At 45.9% G+C, this 17,707-nt stretch overlaps 2 protein-coding genes across 2 annotated transcripts; both read right to left on the reverse strand.

Moving 5' to 3' along the window:
• Positions 1-10,322: 10,322 nt before the first annotated feature.
• LOC132071616 (taste receptor type 2 member 9-like) lies at positions 10,323-11,276 on the reverse strand. The gene has a single exon (XM_059469286.1). It carries the CDS (start codon positions 11,274-11,276, stop codon positions 10,323-10,325), a length of 954 nt encoding a protein of 317 aa, XP_059325269.1.
• Positions 11,277-16,286: 5,010 nt separating this feature from the next.
• On the reverse strand, positions 16,287-17,392 carry LOC132071627 (taste receptor type 2 member 9-like). The gene has a single exon (XM_059469298.1). It carries the CDS (start codon positions 17,390-17,392, stop codon positions 16,439-16,441), a length of 954 nt encoding a protein of 317 aa, XP_059325281.1. The 3' UTR covers positions 16,287-16,438.
• Positions 17,393-17,707: the final 315 nt, after the last annotated feature.

Raw genomic sequence — 17,707 nt, forward strand, 5'->3', positions numbered from 1 at the left:
GGAATACACCCTGCCTCTGTGTCAGTCTGTAGGCAGCAGAATTTGGAGCCTATTCAGGAGTGCCAGTATATGCCAGGCTCTCTTCTGCCAGCCCCAAGTCCAACTCCTGTGGGAACAATTCCCCAGTATTCCTTCACAGAGCTCTCTGTCCCATGCCCTGCTCCATAATGCAGGCTGGCCCACATGTAGCAGGTTCTGCAGCTGTGTAGCACTGCTCCTGCAGCAGGTGAGACACACAAAGCTGCCAGGTAATGCTGCAGGCTGTGCCAGGGACAACAGACTCCTCCACCCACAGTCTGGCAGTGCTTGCCTCTTATGGGACCAGGCAAAGTCATCTGGATCAGATCATCGGTCTGTGCAAGGGCAGGCAGGCTGCACATTCCAGGTCCATTCCTTGACATCCAACATGAAAGTGGGTTTGCCTGTGATTAATGCAGAAGTGGCTTGGACAGCACAGTCATCTGGACAGCCTCCTGGGAACTTGTCAGTCACTTCTCAAGCTGTCCAAGCCTCCCCTTTCCACCTCTCATCAATATATCCAAGAAGAAGCCCTTACACATAGTTCCTCCATCACACAGAGTGGTTGATCCCCAGATCAGTTTCTGTGTGCCCTCCAACAAAAACTGGAAGTGACATGCCTGTTCATACACCTCCCAGAACACATTCTGACCCTTCTTTGGGTCACAGTTTTAGCTCACATGATATTTAAAGGCTGCAGAAACAAGTGCAACTTGCTTAGCAATGCCTGACCCCAATAAAAAGGCCTGATCAATAGAGAAGCTTATCCAGGACAGATCAATGTAGCCAAGCGGAACAGCTACTCACCTTCCTGCTGTCATAGTTTTCCTCTGAGATCACCCTGCCTTGTGACTGAAGCTTTCTATTTTGAAGCACATGGGTACAGTTCCCTCTCCAACCATTTCAATCCTGAAACCACAGAAGGCTGTCTCATGCATCACAGGACTCCTGTAGGAAGTCTGCCTTTCTTTTCCTTAGCTCATACCACTGGTGGATTAACACTTCAAACTTCTGAAAGCCTGTTTCTACCTTCTGCTGTCAGTGAGGGCCCGGTTTTGGTGGCAGTCATAGAATCACTGAATTATTTGAGCTGGACAGGACCTCTAAAAATCATCTAGTTCCAACTCCCTCCCTTCCACCAGACCAAGTTGCTAAAAACCCCATCCAACCTGACCTTGAAGACTTCCAGGGATGGGAGATAATTGGATACATTGTTTCATTGTCTCACCACCTTCAACGTTAAAAAAAAAAAATACCTATACCCAATGTAAATCTATCCTCTTTCACTTTAAAACCAGTGCCTCTTGTCCTGTCTCTACAGGCTCTAGTGAAAAATCTGTCATCATTAGGAATAGGCTAGGTCTTGATTGCTTGTGCTCTTGTCTACTTGGGTTTCCAAAAGGCTTTTCCAGAAGTCAAAAATTTAACTTTTTGGCATAATACTGTATTTATATTCTGTTCAGTTCAAATTACCTTGCTAGGTGCTCTTTGTTATGCTAATGGCTCTCAGGGATGCAACTGCCCTGCTCATCTTGGATGCCAGGAAGGTGCTTTTTGTTGTTACTGTTTTAATCCTGCATAGAACAGACCCTTTCAGAAAGTTAATTTCTTCACATCCCTACCTTAGCTACTCCCAGGACCCAGAACATTCCTGTCATTTTTTGAGTGGGGTCTTCCTCTGGTCCTGCATGCTCTGGTGTAAGCTACTACTGCTGGAGGTGACAGGGAGTGTGTACATGCTGACAAGCATTTGACAGGTTGCTGACCAGCAGCTGGAGCTCACTGACATGTTACAACACACCCCTCTACTTGTTTCTCTCAGCACCCCTGGCGATTATGGCAGCCATTTAGAATAGCAAGAATAAGTGGAATTGGGGAACTGAGGATGCATCTCATTTATTTCCATTGCAGCTGTGCAAGTGCCAACAGAGTGGTGACAGCAATGCCCACAATGAAAGTACAGCCCACTGTCTTCCTCTGGGTGCTCTGCAGAGTCCCTTCACTTCTGCAGAGTGAGGATCACCAAAATCCCCTAGGAAAGCTTTCCAGGATCATGTCCTCTTAACAATTTTTTTTGAAAGGTCACTATGCCTGTAAATCAATAGCTAGACATGTATCTGCATCTTTAAACATCTACACAATTGGGGGAAAAAATAAAAGCAAAACAAAATGAAAAACCAAAACCCAACCAAACTAAAACCAAACCAAAACAGAAAGCAAACAAAAACCCCAAACAAACCAAAACAAAAATAAAATCACAACAAACAAAACAAAACCAAAACAGCACACATTTTAGCTATGCCTGAAGAAAGCAAGAAATTATTTTAAATCCTTCACTCCGCAGCCATCACTTTGGGGCTATGGAAAGGTACACCCTGCTTAAACTCAGCTATTGAGTAGCTGTTGCCATGAAAGGAAAAGTGTCCTGGGATATGCTCTTGCTGCCTCTTCAGGGCTATCTTTGTCCTTCTGGAGTCTCCAGACCAGGTTGGGAGCAGACAGTACTGGATGAACAGTAGCTACCTGCTCCTACTGGCCAGCTTTTCTGCAGACACACACCTGTGTATGGCTGTCTAAACACATATAAACAAAAAATCTCTGTGCTTCACAGTTCATCCAACAACTAGGGTTGGTGGAAGCACGTTTAATGCCACCAGTGCAAGTGGTTATTCCTGAGATGCCTGTCCTAAGTGACAGTATTTTCCTGAATTAATACACACATGAGCTTCTCTCCCCAGTATGGTCTGACCTTCACTCAGCTCTTTAAAATGTCTAAGTATTAAATATCTACCTAAATGCCACAATGAAATTGATACATGACAATCTGAGATTTCATCTTCCTCTGCATGGTTAAACAGGAAAAATCAGCAGTACTACACAAAGCTCCTCACTGATCGGCATTCTACATGAGAGCAGAGAATCACTGCCATGGTTTACTCATAACTTCCTGACACACCTGATGAGAAGACTGGCCTGGCTGAACAGAGAACTTTGGCTGGAACTCAGAAAAAAAAGGAATGTTTAGACATCTGGAAGAAGGGGTAGGCAACTCAGGAGGACTACAGCAAAGTTCTGAGGCTATGCAGAGAGAAAAGTGGAAGAAACTGGAACTTAATCTGGCTACTGCCATAAAATACATTTTAAAATGTTTCTATAAATACACTAGCAACAAGAGGCTGGCTAAGAAGAATCTTTTATTGGATCATTTACTGGATGGGTATGGGTGGAAATGTACTGACAAAGGAGATTGAGGTACTTGAAGACTTCTTTGTTTAAGTCTCTAATAGTAAGAACGTTTCTACTGCAGGTACTCAGACCCCTGAGCTGGACAACAGGGAGAAGAATGTAGCCCCCATAATCCAAGGGTAAAGGGTCAGTCACCTGCTGTACCATTTAGACACAAGTCTATGGTGCTGAATGGCATCCACCCAATTGTATTCAGAGAGCTGGTGGAAGAGCCCACAGAGCTGCTTTCTATCATTTTCCCACAGTCCTGCCTCACCACGGAGACTCCAGGTCACTGGAGGTCAGCCAGTGTGATGCCCTTTTACAAGAAGAGTTGGGAGGAGGATCTGGGAAACTACAGACTGGTCGGCCTGACAGTGCTGGGGAGGGTCCTGCTGAAGACAAAACTGAGTGAATTGTATGGCATGGACAGCACAACCAAGGGATTTCAAAGAGCCATCATGGCTTTGTGATATGGCATGGATACTTTAAAAAAAAAAAAATCAACTTTGGCCAAAGCGAAAGCCATCAAAAGGCACAGCATGCCATCAAGAACAGGGACACAAACCAAAACCTGCCAAAATTGATCCATTCAAATCCCAGAAAGAGAAAAGAAGGACTTACAAATACTCTGAAAGGGAGATATGCTGAAAAGAAATGCAACTGAAGGAAAATAAAAAGAAAATGAGGAGATTAGTGACCGCAAGAAAGTGATGTGAGAGAAAATGAGGTGCAGCACAAAGGACCAAAACAGGCCAAAACTAAGCTCACAGATGTTGCAAAAGAAGGGGAAAAAGTAAAGGAGGAAGACACAACTTGGAGGGGAAGATATCAATGACATGGCATGGATACTTTAAAAAAAAAAAATCTTGACCAAAATCTAAAGCCATGAAAAGGCCTGTATGCCAACAAGTGCAGGTACATGCACAAAAGTTTACCAAAATTGATCCCTGCTGAAGGCACTCTGGAATGGAGGTACCATCAAAGGAAATGAAACTGAAGGAAAATAAAAGAAAATTGGGAAATTTAGAGATTACAAGAAAATGGACCAGGAATATATCAGGTGCAGTGCAAAGGACCAAAACATGACAAAACTAAGCTCACAGATGTTGCAAAAGCAGGGGGAAAAGTCAAGGAAGAAGACTCAACTTGGAGGGGAAGATATGAGGGACATGGCATGGGTACTTAAATTTAAAAAATCTTTCCCACAGTCAAAGCCATCAAAAGGCAGGCCATATGCCATCAAGTGCAGGCACATGTAGCAAAACTTTCCAAAACTGATCCCTGCTGAAGGCCAAAACAGAAAGACAGAAAGGAAGGACTTACAAACACTCTGGAATGGAGATACCATCAAAGGAATTGCAGTTGGAGGAGAAAAAAAAAAAAATCGGGAAATTTGGTGACTGCAACAAAATGGACCAAGATTATATCAGGTGCAATGCAAAGGACCAAGACAGGCCAAAACTAAGCTCAGAGATGTTGCAAAAGCAGGGGAAAAAGTCAAGGAGGAAGACACAATTTGGATGGGAAGATATGAGAGACATGGCATGAATACTTACAAAAAAAATTCAAAACTCAATCTTGGCCAAAGTGACTTTTATCGAAAGTCATAGCATGCCATCAAATGCAGGGACATGGACCAAAGCTTGCTAAAATTGATCCATTCAAATCCCAGAAAGAGGAAAGAAGTACTTACAAACACTCGGATGTTGTCTTATTGCAAAGCTCTCATACTTTCTCAGTGATTTCTCATGGGCAGCTCCTGACAGCACTGACTCTTTCTTCTTCACAGCACAGCCAACAAACTCCAACTCTCTCCTCACCCAGCTGACCCACTCTTCTGTAGCACTCATCTTCTTATTGGAAACAGCTGTGGCCTATTAAGGGCAGGCCTGTTCCTAATCTTTGGTGATTAGTACAGCTGCAACTCCTCAGGTTTGAGACTACTTTCACACTGTTTTCTTACATTCTATCCCCCCACAATTCCCCATTTTCTTTTAATTACTAAGTTGTAGCATCTCTAGAAAGATATGTTTGAGTAAATTGATATTATAACTTTCACATATCTCACTTAGGACTAACAGTATACAAATGTTCAGACAACACATCACTGCAAGAACATACGTTTCTGATTTAGTTTTACTTTTCACAGTCTAGAACATCAACCGAAGTCTTTTCATAAACTAATGTTGTGTTTACTATCTTTTGCAGGGCCCTTTGCAAAAGATAGTAAACCCACTACAAACATATTTTGTGTAATTTCTGTTTAACTTCAGAATGTGTCTGTGCACTGACCTGGATTCATTACTCAAACTTACATTACATGTTATCAGAAACTCTTATACTTCTAGAATATTTACAATACCAATAGCTGTACAACTTTATAAGACAACTCACAAGAATAAGTTAAAGGCTATATATTGGGGTAGTAACAAATCAACAGTTACATAATTTTATCAATAGCTGTATGACTTGAACAACATTGATCCAGTATCTGTCGAGTGCACTTATGCTTATGGAATTTAAACTTTCACTTATGCCCAATCCAAGATTAACAGTTGCAATTCACAAAAAAAAAAATGCTCGTTTCATCAGCAAACAAATACACTATACTGAATGATAGAGCTACTCTTTCTTTTCTCCAGCTGCTGTTTTAATAATTCTCTTCCGTTTATAGTTCTTTGTTGTATAAGTTGGTCACTGCAACCCTCTCTTGCCCTGCTCTGTTTTCCATGTAGATAAAACAATCTGTTCTTCACTTGCTATGTTATTTCCCATTTGTGTCCCCAGTGGCTCACCTGTACCCCAGGTGTCAAAATCTGTCAGGTCTGCACCAGGCAGCCTCCCCTGCTGCCCTCAATGCTACGCTGGGCTCCATCTTCAGCTGCACCTCGCCCTACTGCCCAATCATGGATCACATCGGGTTACTGTGGAGATGGCCACTATACAGTTTTAGAGGGCTTCTCTTACATGTTGGCTGCGCAGCTCTGACTCTGCTTCTCAGAGCTCTGTGTTACAGCTCCTGTCCTGCTGCACACTCTGCCATTCAGGGGGAACCCAGCACCATCCTGGGTCCCCTCTGGACTGCAGCCATACCTTGGCAGAGACGTGCAGGGCTGGCTCCAATACACCAAACAAGTAAAGTGTGTAGCATCCACTCCTCATATCCAGCACTCTTATTTTTAGGGGTGGTATGTCATATGTTGCCCAGACTTCTAGGCTCCCAGGTCTGCTTGGCTATGACTCATCTAGATTTTTAGGCTCTTGGTCTGTCTGCTTAGCTCCTAGGCTCCTAGTCTGCCTAACTCCACCATCTTATTGCTCTTAGGTCTGCAGTCATCTTCCTGAAGCATCTCAAGATGATGTCATTTAATAATTAAGTCCTTTTTTCACAACCACCATGGGATCACATCTTTACGGTTCTCTCTGCAGTCCTCTACCCAAGTTACCACAAGACAACTTAGGAGTCACCAACAGTTTTTATATAATTGCAAGAGTTCCATACTTTCTTAGCAAATTCTCATGGGCAGCTCCTCACAGCACTAACTCCTTCTTCCTCACAGCACAGCCAACAAACAACAGATTTCTTCTTGACCAGCTAACCCACTCTTTTATAGCACTCATCCTTACTAGTCACAGCTGCAGCCTATTAAGGGCAGGCCTGTTCCTAATCTTTGGTTCTTAGTACAGCTGCAACTCCTCAGGGGCGAGATTACCTTCTGCACTATCTTTTATATTTTGTTACATTCTATCCCCCCACAAGACAACTTTCAGGGGCAGATATGAGGGACATGGCCTGGATACTTGTAGGAGGACACAGTATGGGTAATGTAGAATGTAATCTTAGCCCCCAACGTTGCAGCTGGACCCTATTACTAAGGATTAGGAGTAGGCCGGATGATAACAGGCAACACCTGTAGCCAATAAGAACTAGTGGCCTAAAAGAGTGGATTGGTGGGAAGTGAAGTCAGAAGAGTCTGATGGCTGCTGCAAGGACCAAGAACAGGCAGTGCTTAGAGGAGATGCCTATAAGAAACATTGATGAGGTATGAAATTCAGGCACTATGGAATCCTTAGACCATAATGGTAAAAGAACTCTTAATATATAGCACAACATATAATGATAAATGAACTGTTGTAATATATAAGACAATAGATACTTTAAAAAAAATTCAAACTTGGTCAAAGGGAAAGCCTTCAAAAGGCATGATGTGCTATTTAGTGCAGGGACACAGACCAAAGCTTGCCCAATTGATTCCCACTAAAATTGCAAGATTTTGTTTCCCTTCCTGAAAGGAAATAACATTTCAGGACCACGGAAACCAAGGAGATCTCATCTGGTGCTGCGATGGAAGCAGGAAAAATGAAAGCCCAAGCAGGAACTCTATGGCTACAGGAAATGAGCCACCAGCATTTTCTCTCTTCCAAATGATGACAGCCATGTTTTCTGTGGGATGTAAGAGCCAGGAGGGTGTTACATGAACATTCATATCACATGCTCCCAATTGCATTGATTTGCCATCATAAAGACTTGGAATGTGACCCAGAGCAGTTTTCCATACTGTGCCAGCACTGGGCTGCCATTCCCATTGCCTTCTGACACCTCTGATGTGTCAGCTTCTGCAGGCTGGGCCCATCCTGCATCTGTCCCCATGGGCTGTGCAGGGTGGCTGTGCTGATGGACACCCTGTCCCCTGTAGTGCCAGCTGAGTGGGGCTGGTGCACAGGAGCGGGATTCTGTGCTGGCTGTCGCATTCTCAGGGGTTTTGTGGGGATGGAAGAATGGATGTGCAGCGTGGTTCGCTGGGGCTGTGGTGTTTTGTGTGGTGCCATCTGCAAGGTGCTGGGTTTTGCCTGCTGAGTCTTGTGGCATGTGAGGTTGTGAGGGATGGATGTTGCACTGCATGTAGGGAATGAGATGGGTCTTCCAGGGCTTTTTTTGTGTAATCAATTGTGGCTTTCAGGTTAAAGGATCAAGTGCAGCAGCAGGGGATGAAGGGATGTGTGGTTGTTCCTGCCTTTCAGGGCCTTTCACAGGGGAGATGTGTCAAGCAGAGCTGCTTACAATCTGTCTCTGGACCTGAGCTGCTGGCAGAAGTGACCAATTCAGGTTCTGTTTTGTATTTGCTGACACTATTTCATGTTTCAGCTGCTGTGATGGGTTGCCCTCAGGCAGAAGCCAGAACTCCACCGAGCTGGTTTTTCCCTCGAACCCACAGGAAGGGCAGGGGTGAAAAAGAGGCTGGAAAAACTCATGTTTTGAGATAATGGCTGGGAGATCACTCACCAGTTACTGTCGTGGACAAAATGTATTTTGACATCAGGAAAATTATTTTAATTCATTTAAATATAGCAAATAGAGCAGGATAATGAGGAAGAAAAGGAAACCTTGATCCCACTCCCTCTACAACCCATTCCTCTGAGGCCAACTTCCCTAATTCATCCCCAGATCCTCCAACTACTCTCCCACAGCAGCACAGGGCCAAGTTGAATAGGGGCTGCAGTCACCTCTTAACAAGTTGTCTCCTCCACTCCTGATGCCTCAAGTTGCTTCCCCAATCGAGGGCAAAGCCTGTTCGCTGGGTGTTTCACTGAGCCAGAGTGCACTGGGAAAAGCCAATCTCATCTCCAGGTCAGGGCAGGCCAGGAGAGCAGTCCCACAGAGCAGGCAGTCCTGTCCTTGCAGGCAGTCCTGTCCTTGCAGGCAGTGGGGCGCAGAGGACACGCAGGGCTGGAGTGGGAAGGGGGCTCTGCACCCCCTGAGCTCCCCGGGGCCGTTCCTGCCTCGCTCTTTGTGGCTCAGTGACCACCTCTGGTGAGTGACAGGGCTCAGCGAGTTCACACTGAGCTATCAGCCCCTGCCAGGCCATGATGCAGCCCATAATATATGCCACAGCAGAAGGAAAGGGAAACCAAAATAGAGGGAAACCTATGCATTGCAGCCATTTCATTCTGTGAATACCAAAACATTTGTGGCAGGTTTGCAGTATTGTTATTCCATTTTTTGCAGCCAGTTTGTGTTCCAGTCTTGCACATTTTCCTGCTCCATTAAGAGTTTAGAAATGTGGGAGAAAATAAAGCCCTTGCTGGTCCTCAGAGATGAAAGGGCCTGGGTGCAGCTCAGTTGAATTTCTGATTCTGGCAAATTCACCATGTAAGTCTTGTCATGTTCAATAAGAACTTTCAGAGTCACAGAATCACAACTAATGCACTTTATTGTAGAAATACAAATTTGGAATTGCTACTAATAAATACACTCACTGGACTAGCTCTAAAAATATTTATGAAAGAAGAAGAAAATAAGGAAGAGCAATGGGTATAATTCATTAAGCTCAACTTCACCACTAGGTAGGCCTATGAACAGAATTTCACCAGGGTACAATCTGACAAAATCAAAAGCGCAAATTGTTACAAAGAGGTGTTCCCTGCCTTGGGGAGGAGAGCAAAGCAATCCTGTTGTCCTGTCTGCACAGTGGGGTGATAGTCTCATCCTCTGCCAGGGAGGATTTGCAATGCCAGATTGATACTTTTGGGAGAAACGCAGGTGAGGCTGCAGTCAAAACACCTCCTTGCTGCCATGGTGAATGGTGGTGGGCAGGCAGCTGCTGTGGAGGTGAGGGATACCCAGGGTTCTGATTGCAAAGGCTGTGAGTCTTGGGCAGGGGCTGAACACTTAATTAGCATCACTCCCTCTTCCACTGAGCCCAGGTAGAGGTAAAGGGGCTCTGCCCGATGATCCATCACCCCACCAGCAGACTCTCATGCCCAAATTAATCCCTTCACCACACAGGGGCTTAGGCTTTGTTCCTACCATCAGGGCTAAATGACTTTGTTTATAACAAAAATATATCTCAAAGTTTAGCTGAATCTAAATATGATAATAATGCAATATGATAATAAAATTTAGCTCACAATAATTTAGCTCAAAAGACACAAATGAAGTTGTTGTAACTTGGATGTTGAAGAGTGAACATCAGTATCATCTACACTGCCTGGATAGCTGCATCAGAAATGAAATTACTTGTTTTCTACAGTAAAAGATCAACATTTTTCATTGGCTCCAGCTTCTCTCTCAGTTCCTACTTCATGAAAAATTCCCACTTCACACAGGAGAGAAACTTCAGCAGTGCTTTTTCCAGCTTGGGATTGCTGAAAATCAGAATAAGGGAATGAACACCTGGAAAAGCGTACAAATATATGTATATAAGTAGTGTCATGATATTTTCTTTCTTCGTGGTATAAATTATTGTCAAGATCAAACATACAAAGTTGATGCTGTACATCACTAAGAAGGAGAGGACAGATTTCATGGCTCTGATATGGGCATCCATGCTGAGGTCCTTCATGGAGTTTGTCTGCATCGTGCGCTTGTGTCTCCAGAGAGAAAAGAGAAGGAAAACAGCAGAAAAGGTGACTACCAGGAATGAAGCCGTTAATACAAGCCCAGCAAGAAAATGAGAAGAGAAAAGATGTTTATCCTTCCTGATAGTTACTTCCCAAAAATTTTCTTGGCCGGTGAAATTGATGTTGCTCCTCTGAAGAGTTTCACCGAGGACATAGGTAATGATGCTTATAGCCAGGGCTAAAATCTCTGTCCCCAACAAGAGCCAGGGCACCATCCTGTCAATTTTTACTTTCAGGTAGATGAAGAAGCTGTTCCTGAAATTGGCTATTTTTATGCAGTAGAAACCACAAAGACAGGCTGAGATCCACAAATTGGAATAATTAAAAGACGTTCCAATCGATGCAAGGACTTGAAGTATGGTTTGAAAATGAAGCAAATTGGGAAAGATTTTTGACAGGAAGTGGTAAAGCCATGCATCGCATAAAAAGGAAATCCTGGAGCATCCCAGCAGCAGCAAGATCTTCTCATTAGAGTTCAGGGTTTTCTTTTTGACCCAGGCAATGCAAAGCACACAAACGATGAAAGCATTTATCCACATGCCAGCAAACACCTCCAGGGTGATGATGGCCAAAGCCATGGCCCCATAGGAAGTGCCATTGGATTGCTGTGGAGGGTGACAAGCTTCCATGGTGCGAGCTGGGGAGCAGAGCTGTGCTGGCCAAGGGGGCTGTGGCAGCAGAGCCTGAGGCAGGTCAGTGGCTGCTGTTGGTGGAGTGTCAGGGATGGCAAGAGGAGCTTTATAGACCTGCTGCTGCTGCTGGGGGGGATTTTGGTGCCGCTGCTGTGGGCACAGGGCAGGTGCAGGGATGTAAATGTGCTGGGTATCCCCTTACCTGGGGCCAGTGTCTCTCTTGACTATTTGAATGTTGGTTTGGGGGGGCTGTGCTGGGTGACACAAACAGCGGAGATGTTTTTCTGCGGTGGAGAGTGTTTTGGTTTTGATGCTGATCCCTGTTTGATCAGTGTCAGGCTTCAGGATCTGGGTTCTTCTGTCCCTTTTTTTTGCCTATGATGATCATGCAGAGCCCTGACTGTGCTCAGCAGGTCAGGGGACTCAGTGTCCTTTTTAGTCTGAGAGTCTGGGTGCTGCAACGTTCAGCCCACATGCTGGAAAATTGGCATTTATTTTGATGCTTCACGGGCATTGAAATCCATGTTTGTTTTCCAAGGGCATTGCCTTAAGAGTAAGTGAAGAGCCCCCTAGTGGGGCAGGTCATGGGAGCCAAGAAAATAAAGCTGGTACTTTTTGCCAAGTTTATTTTGAAGCATATGGGGGGAAGGGGTAAAAACTGGGACTATTCCCTGTTCCAATCTCATCTGCTTGGGAAAGTGAAGGCTTTCAAAGATGGCACCATGCTGAGTTTCCCCCACATGGCAGTGCCCTAAATCTTCCAAATTATTTAGACCCTGAAAGCTGTGAGGTTTTTCCCAGGCAAGTTGTGTTAAGCTTGGTATGGCATGGACTGCCTGTGCCCTTTGGGGTAGTACAGGATCTGTCCCATTTGGCCTTGCACATCAGGAGCACAGAAACCAAGGAGATCTCATCTGGTGCTGTGGTGGAAGCAGGAAAAATGAAAGCCCAAGCAGGAATTCTATGGCTACAGGAAATGAGCCACCAGCATTTTCTCTCTTCCAAATGATGACAGCCATGTTTTCTGTGGGATGTAAGAGCCAGGAGGGTGTTACATGAACATTCATATCACATGCTCCCAATTGCATTGATTTGCCATCATAAAGACTTGGAATGTGACCCAGAGCAGTTTTCCATACTGTGCCAGCACTGGGCTGCCATTCCCATTGCCTTCTGACACCTCTGATGTGTCAGCTTCTGCAGGCTGGGCCCATCCTGCATCTGTCCCCATGGGCTGTGCAGGGTGGCTGTGCTGATGGACACCCTGTCCCCTGCAGTGCCAGCTGAGTGGGGCTGGTGCACAGGAGCAGGATTCTGTGCTGGCTGTCGCATTCTCAGGGGTTTTGTGGGGATGGAAGAATGGATGTGCAGCGTGGTTCGCTGGGGCTGTGGTGTTTTGTGTGGTGCCATCTGCAAGGTGCTGGGTTTTGCCTGCTGAGTCTTGTGGCATGTGAGGTTGTGAGGGATGGATGTTGCACTGCATGTAGGGAATGAGATGGGTCTTCCAGGGCTTTTTTGTGTAATCTGTTGTGGCTTCAGGTAAAAGGATGAAGTGCATGAGCAGCAGAAGGGGAAGAAGGGATGTGTGGCTGTTCCTGTCCTTTCAAGGCCTCTTTCTCAGGTTCCCTACATTAGTGCAGAGGGATGGGGAATGGGGGTTGCAGTCAGTTCCTAACAAGTTGTCTACTCCACTCTGTCCTTGCACTCTTCCCCTGCTCTAGCAATGGTCCCTCCATTGGGCTGCAGTCCTTCAGCATGAGCTGATTCCAGAGTGGTCTCTGCATGGGCTGCCATCCCTCAGGTTACACCACCCCCATGATTGTGCTGTGGGGCTCTCCTGGGGCTGCAGGTGCCTCTCCTTTGCACCACAGACCTCCATGGTCTGCAGGGCACACTTACCTCACCATGGGCCTTTTCACAGGCTGCAGGGGAATTCTTTCTCCAGCACATGGAGCAACCTATCCCCTCCCTTCCTAGGCCCTATTCTTCAGGACTGTTTCTCACAATATTCCTTAGTCCACACTGCTGGGACATGTTCCATCCATAACTGGACTTCAATGCACAGAAGGCCACAATTGTTTCAGGATACAATCCTGGAAAACAAAATGAAATCCCCTCAGGGCAGGTGTCATGAACTTGTTATGGAAATATAAATTCAAATTCAAACGCTTCCTAGCCCCAGAAGGTGGATTGGCATGTTGTAAAGTGGCATTAATTATTTGTTTGCTTGTTTCTGGGCAGTTGCTCTTTAAGGAGAGTTGGGTAGTTTGGTGAGGGAGCCTGCTAGAACCAGTGGTTGAGAGGTTGCTCTGGCCTAAATGGTTGTGTCTCTCAGTTCAGAAACAGGGAGGAAGCTTTTGGCAGGTGAGATGAGAAATGCACACCTGGCACTGGGTGTGAGGTAAACGATGCCCTGAGTGTGAGCTGGTAAAATAAATGACCCCATCATGTTCTGCTCTGTTCATGCTGGTGTGAAGGAAACTTTCCTGTCTCACCCCCCAGGAGGCCTCTGACAGTCATGGCCCAGCACCAGAGACTGTCACTGCGGGCACCAAAGCCCCTCCACCGTGGGCAGCTGCCCCACTCCCCTCCCTGCACACACCACGCTCACAGCCAGACCAGGTTTCCTCACCTGCTTGGCACTGGGTTTCCCATAGTGGAGTCTCAGGCCTCTGGATCTTTAAAGCACTGTAATCATGACACAGTAGCGCAGAAGCAGCTCAAGCTGGGTGCCTCTGAGGAGGTAAGCCAAACAATTGGGTCCCTGGGATTTTGTGTCCTTCCTGTCTATGCACATGATGACTGGAGTGTCTTAAGTGTCTAGTCAGCTGTCTGGTGCCACAGGTCCCTGTGCCCTGTGCTGTGCAAGGCTTGGCACCATGCTTGGGACTCCCAGCACTTCCCCACAACCTGCAGCTCCCTCCCATTGCAGCTGCTGCCTGAGCTGTCTGCCCTGAATGTGTTCCTCCACACTGGAGCTATTTCACATTTCTCTGTCATGGTGAGTTGTGCTTGGGCAGCTCTCAGACTCCCACTCAGTAACTCCTTGACTCTCACTCTGGAATAGGACAGGGGTGGCAAATAAGATGGAACTGCTCATGACTCAGGATGAAGACTGGGGAATGACTCCCCAATTATTTTCACAGACAAAGCAGAGCTGACACAGGGAAAATCAGTTTAATTTATTGCCTATTGAAAACAGAATAGGATGATGTAGAACGTGCATGAAACTAGAATATTTGATCTTCACCCCCCAATAATCTCAGGCTCAATTTAACTCATTCAGAGATTCTCTACCACCTCCTATCCTCAGGAGGACAGGGAATGTTGTTGTCAGTTCATAGAAAGTTGTCTCTTTCACTGTTCTCCTGGTCCAGCATGGCCTGCAGTCCTCTCTCTCTCCCATGGCCTGCAGTCCTTCGGGACTTCTGTTTTCCCAGAGGATCCACAATGGTTGTTGATGAGATGGGCAATGTCTGCTGTTGGGTCCATTGGAATGCCTGGAACTGGCTTTTCCCTAGCCCTGACCTCACCTAGTTGAGACCCCACAGGCCCCAGCTGCAGTTCCTGGCGCAGACACCCTGTACATCTGCCTGTGGATCACTGTGAGATGAAGCTGGGTCTTCCTTCCACACGCACCTTGCAGAAAACCCACCTTCCTGGGGCTGTAACTGAGCCAGAGTGCACTGGGAAAAGCCAATCTCATCTCCAGGTCAGGGCAGGCCAGGAGAGCAGTCCCACAGAGCAGGCAGTCCTGTCCTTGCAGGCAGTCCTGTCCTTGCAGGCAGTGGGGCGCAGAGGACACGCAGGGCTGGAGTGGGAAGGGGGCTCTGCACCCCCTGAGCTCCCCGGGGCCGTTCCTGCCTCGCTCTTTGTGGCTCAGTGACCACCTCTGGTGAGTGACAGGGCTCAGCGAGTTCACACTGAGCTATCAGCCCCTGCCAGGCCATGATGCAGCCCATAATATATGCCACAGCAGAAGGAAAGGGAAACCAAAATAGAGGGAAACCTATGCATTGCAGCCATTTCATTCTGTGAATACCAAAACATTTGTGGCAGGTTTGCAGTATTGTTATTCCATTTTTTGCAGCCAGTTTGTGTTCCAGTCTTGCACATTTTCCTGCTCCATTAAGAGTTTAGAAATGTGGGAGAAAATAAAGCCCTTGCTGGTCCTCAGAGATGAAAGGGCCTGGGTGCAGCTCAGTTGAATTTCTGATTCTGGCAAATTCACCATGTAAGTCTTGTCATGTTCAATAAGAACTTTCAGAGTCACAGAATCACAACTAATGCACTTTATTGTAGAAATACAAATTTGGAATTGCTACTAATAAATACACTCACTGGACTAGCTCTAAAAATATTTATGAAAGAAGAAGAAAATAAGGAAGAGCAATGGGTATAATTCATTAAGCTCAACTTCACCACTAGGTAGGCCTATGAACAGAATTTCACCAGGGTACAATCTGACAAAATCAAAAGCGCAAATTGTTACAAAGAGGTGTTCCCTGCCTTGGGGAGGAGAGCAAAGCAATCCTGTTGTCCTGTCTGCACAGTGGGGTGATAGTCTCATCCTCTGCCAGGGAGGATTTGCAATGCCAGATTGATACTTTTGGGAGAAACGCAGGTGAGGCTGCAGTCAAAACACCTCCTTGCTGCCATGGTGAATGGTGGTGGGCAGGCAGCTGCTGTGGAGGTGAGGGATACCCAGGGTTCTGATTGCAAAGGCTGTGAGTCTTGGGCAGGGGCTGAACACTTAATTAGCATCACTCCCTCTTCCACTGAGCCCAGGTAGAGGTAAAGGGGCTCTGCCCGATGATCCATCACCCCACCAGCAGACTCTCATGCCCAAATTAATCCCTTCACCACACAGGGGCTTAGGCTTTGTTCCTACCATCAGGGCTAAATGACTTTGTTTATAACAAAAATATATCTCAAAGTTTAGCTGAATCTAAATATGATAATAATGCAATATGATAATAAAATTTAGCTCACAATAATTTAGCTCAAAAGACACAAATGAAGTTGTTGTAACTTGGATGTTGAAGAGTGAACATCAGTATCATCTACACTGCCTGGAGAGCTGCATCAGAAATGAAATTACTTGTTTTCTACAGTAAAAGATCAACATTTTTCATTGGCTCCAGCTTCTCTCTCAGTTCCTACTTCATGAAAAATTCCCACTTCACACAGGAGAGAAACTTCAGCAGTGCTTTTTCCAGCTTGGGATTGCTGAAAATCAGAATAAGGGAATGAACACTTGGAAAAGCATGCAAATATATGTATATAAGGAGTGTCATGATATTGTCTTTCTTTGTGTCATAAATTATTGTCAAGATCAAACATACAAAGTTGATGCTGTACATCACTAAGAAGGAGAGGACAGATTTCATGGCTCTGATATGGGCATCCATGCTGAGGTCCTTCATGGAGTTTGTCTGCATCGTGCGCTTGTGTCTCCAGAGAGAAAAGAGAAGGAAAACAGCAGAAAAGGTGACTACCAGGAATGAGGCAGCAAATACAAGGCCAGCAAGAAAATGAAAAGGGAAAAGATGTTTATCCTTCCTGATAGTTACTTCCCAAAAATTTTCTTGGCCAGTGAAAGTGATGTTGTTCTTCTGAAGAGTTTCACCGAGGACATAGGTAACAATGACCATAGCCAAGGCTAAAATCCCTGTCCCCAACAAGAGCCAGGGCACCATCCTGTCAATTTTTACTTTCAGGTAGATGAAGAAGCTGTTCCTGAAATTGGCTATTTTTATGCAGTAGAAACCACAAAGACAGGCTGAGATCCACAAGTTGGAATAATTAAAAGACGTTGCAAACGATGCAATGACTTGAAGTATGGTTTGAAAATGAAGCAAATTGGGAAAGATTTTTGACAGGAAGTGGTAAAGCCATGCATCGCATAAAAAGGAAATCCTGGAGCATCCCAGCAGCAGCAAGATCTTCTCATTAGAGTTCAGGGTTTTCTTTTTGACCCAGGCAATGCAAAGCACACAAACGATGAAAGCATTTATCCACATGCCAGCAAACACCTCCAGGGTGATGATGGCCAAAGCCATGGCCCCATAGGAAGTGCCATTGGATTGCTGTGGAGGGTGACAAGCTTCCATGGTGCGAGCTGGGGAGCAGAGCTGTGCTGGCCAAGGGGGCTGTGGCAGCAGAGCCTGAGGCAGGTCAGTGGCTGCTGTTGGTGGAGTGTCAGGGATGGCAAGAGGAGCTTTATAGACCTGCTGCTGCTGCTGGGGGGGATTTTGGTGCCGCTGCTGTGGGCACAGGGCAGGTGCAGGGATGTAAATGTGCTGGGTATCCCCTTACCTGGGGCCAGTGTCTCTCTTGACTATTTGAATGTTGGTTTGGGGGGGCTGTGCTGGGTGACACAAACAGCGGAGATGTTTTTCTGCGGTGGAGAGTGTTTTGGTTTTGAT

The sequence above is a fragment of the Ammospiza nelsoni genome, chromosome 3, assembly GCF_027579445.1.
Source record: "Ammospiza nelsoni isolate bAmmNel1 chromosome 3, bAmmNel1.pri, whole genome shotgun sequence".
Taxonomy (NCBI): domain Eukaryota; kingdom Metazoa; phylum Chordata; class Aves; order Passeriformes; family Passerellidae; genus Ammospiza; species Ammospiza nelsoni.

Excerpts from the sequence above, each read along its gene's own strand:
- LOC132071616 (XM_059469286.1), bottom strand. The coding sequence starts at position 11,276 with ATGGAAGCTTGTCACCCTCCACAGCAATCCAATGGCACTTCCTATGGG.
- LOC132071627 (XM_059469298.1), bottom strand. The coding sequence starts at position 17,392 with ATGGAAGCTTGTCACCCTCCACAGCAATCCAATGGCACTTCCTATGGG.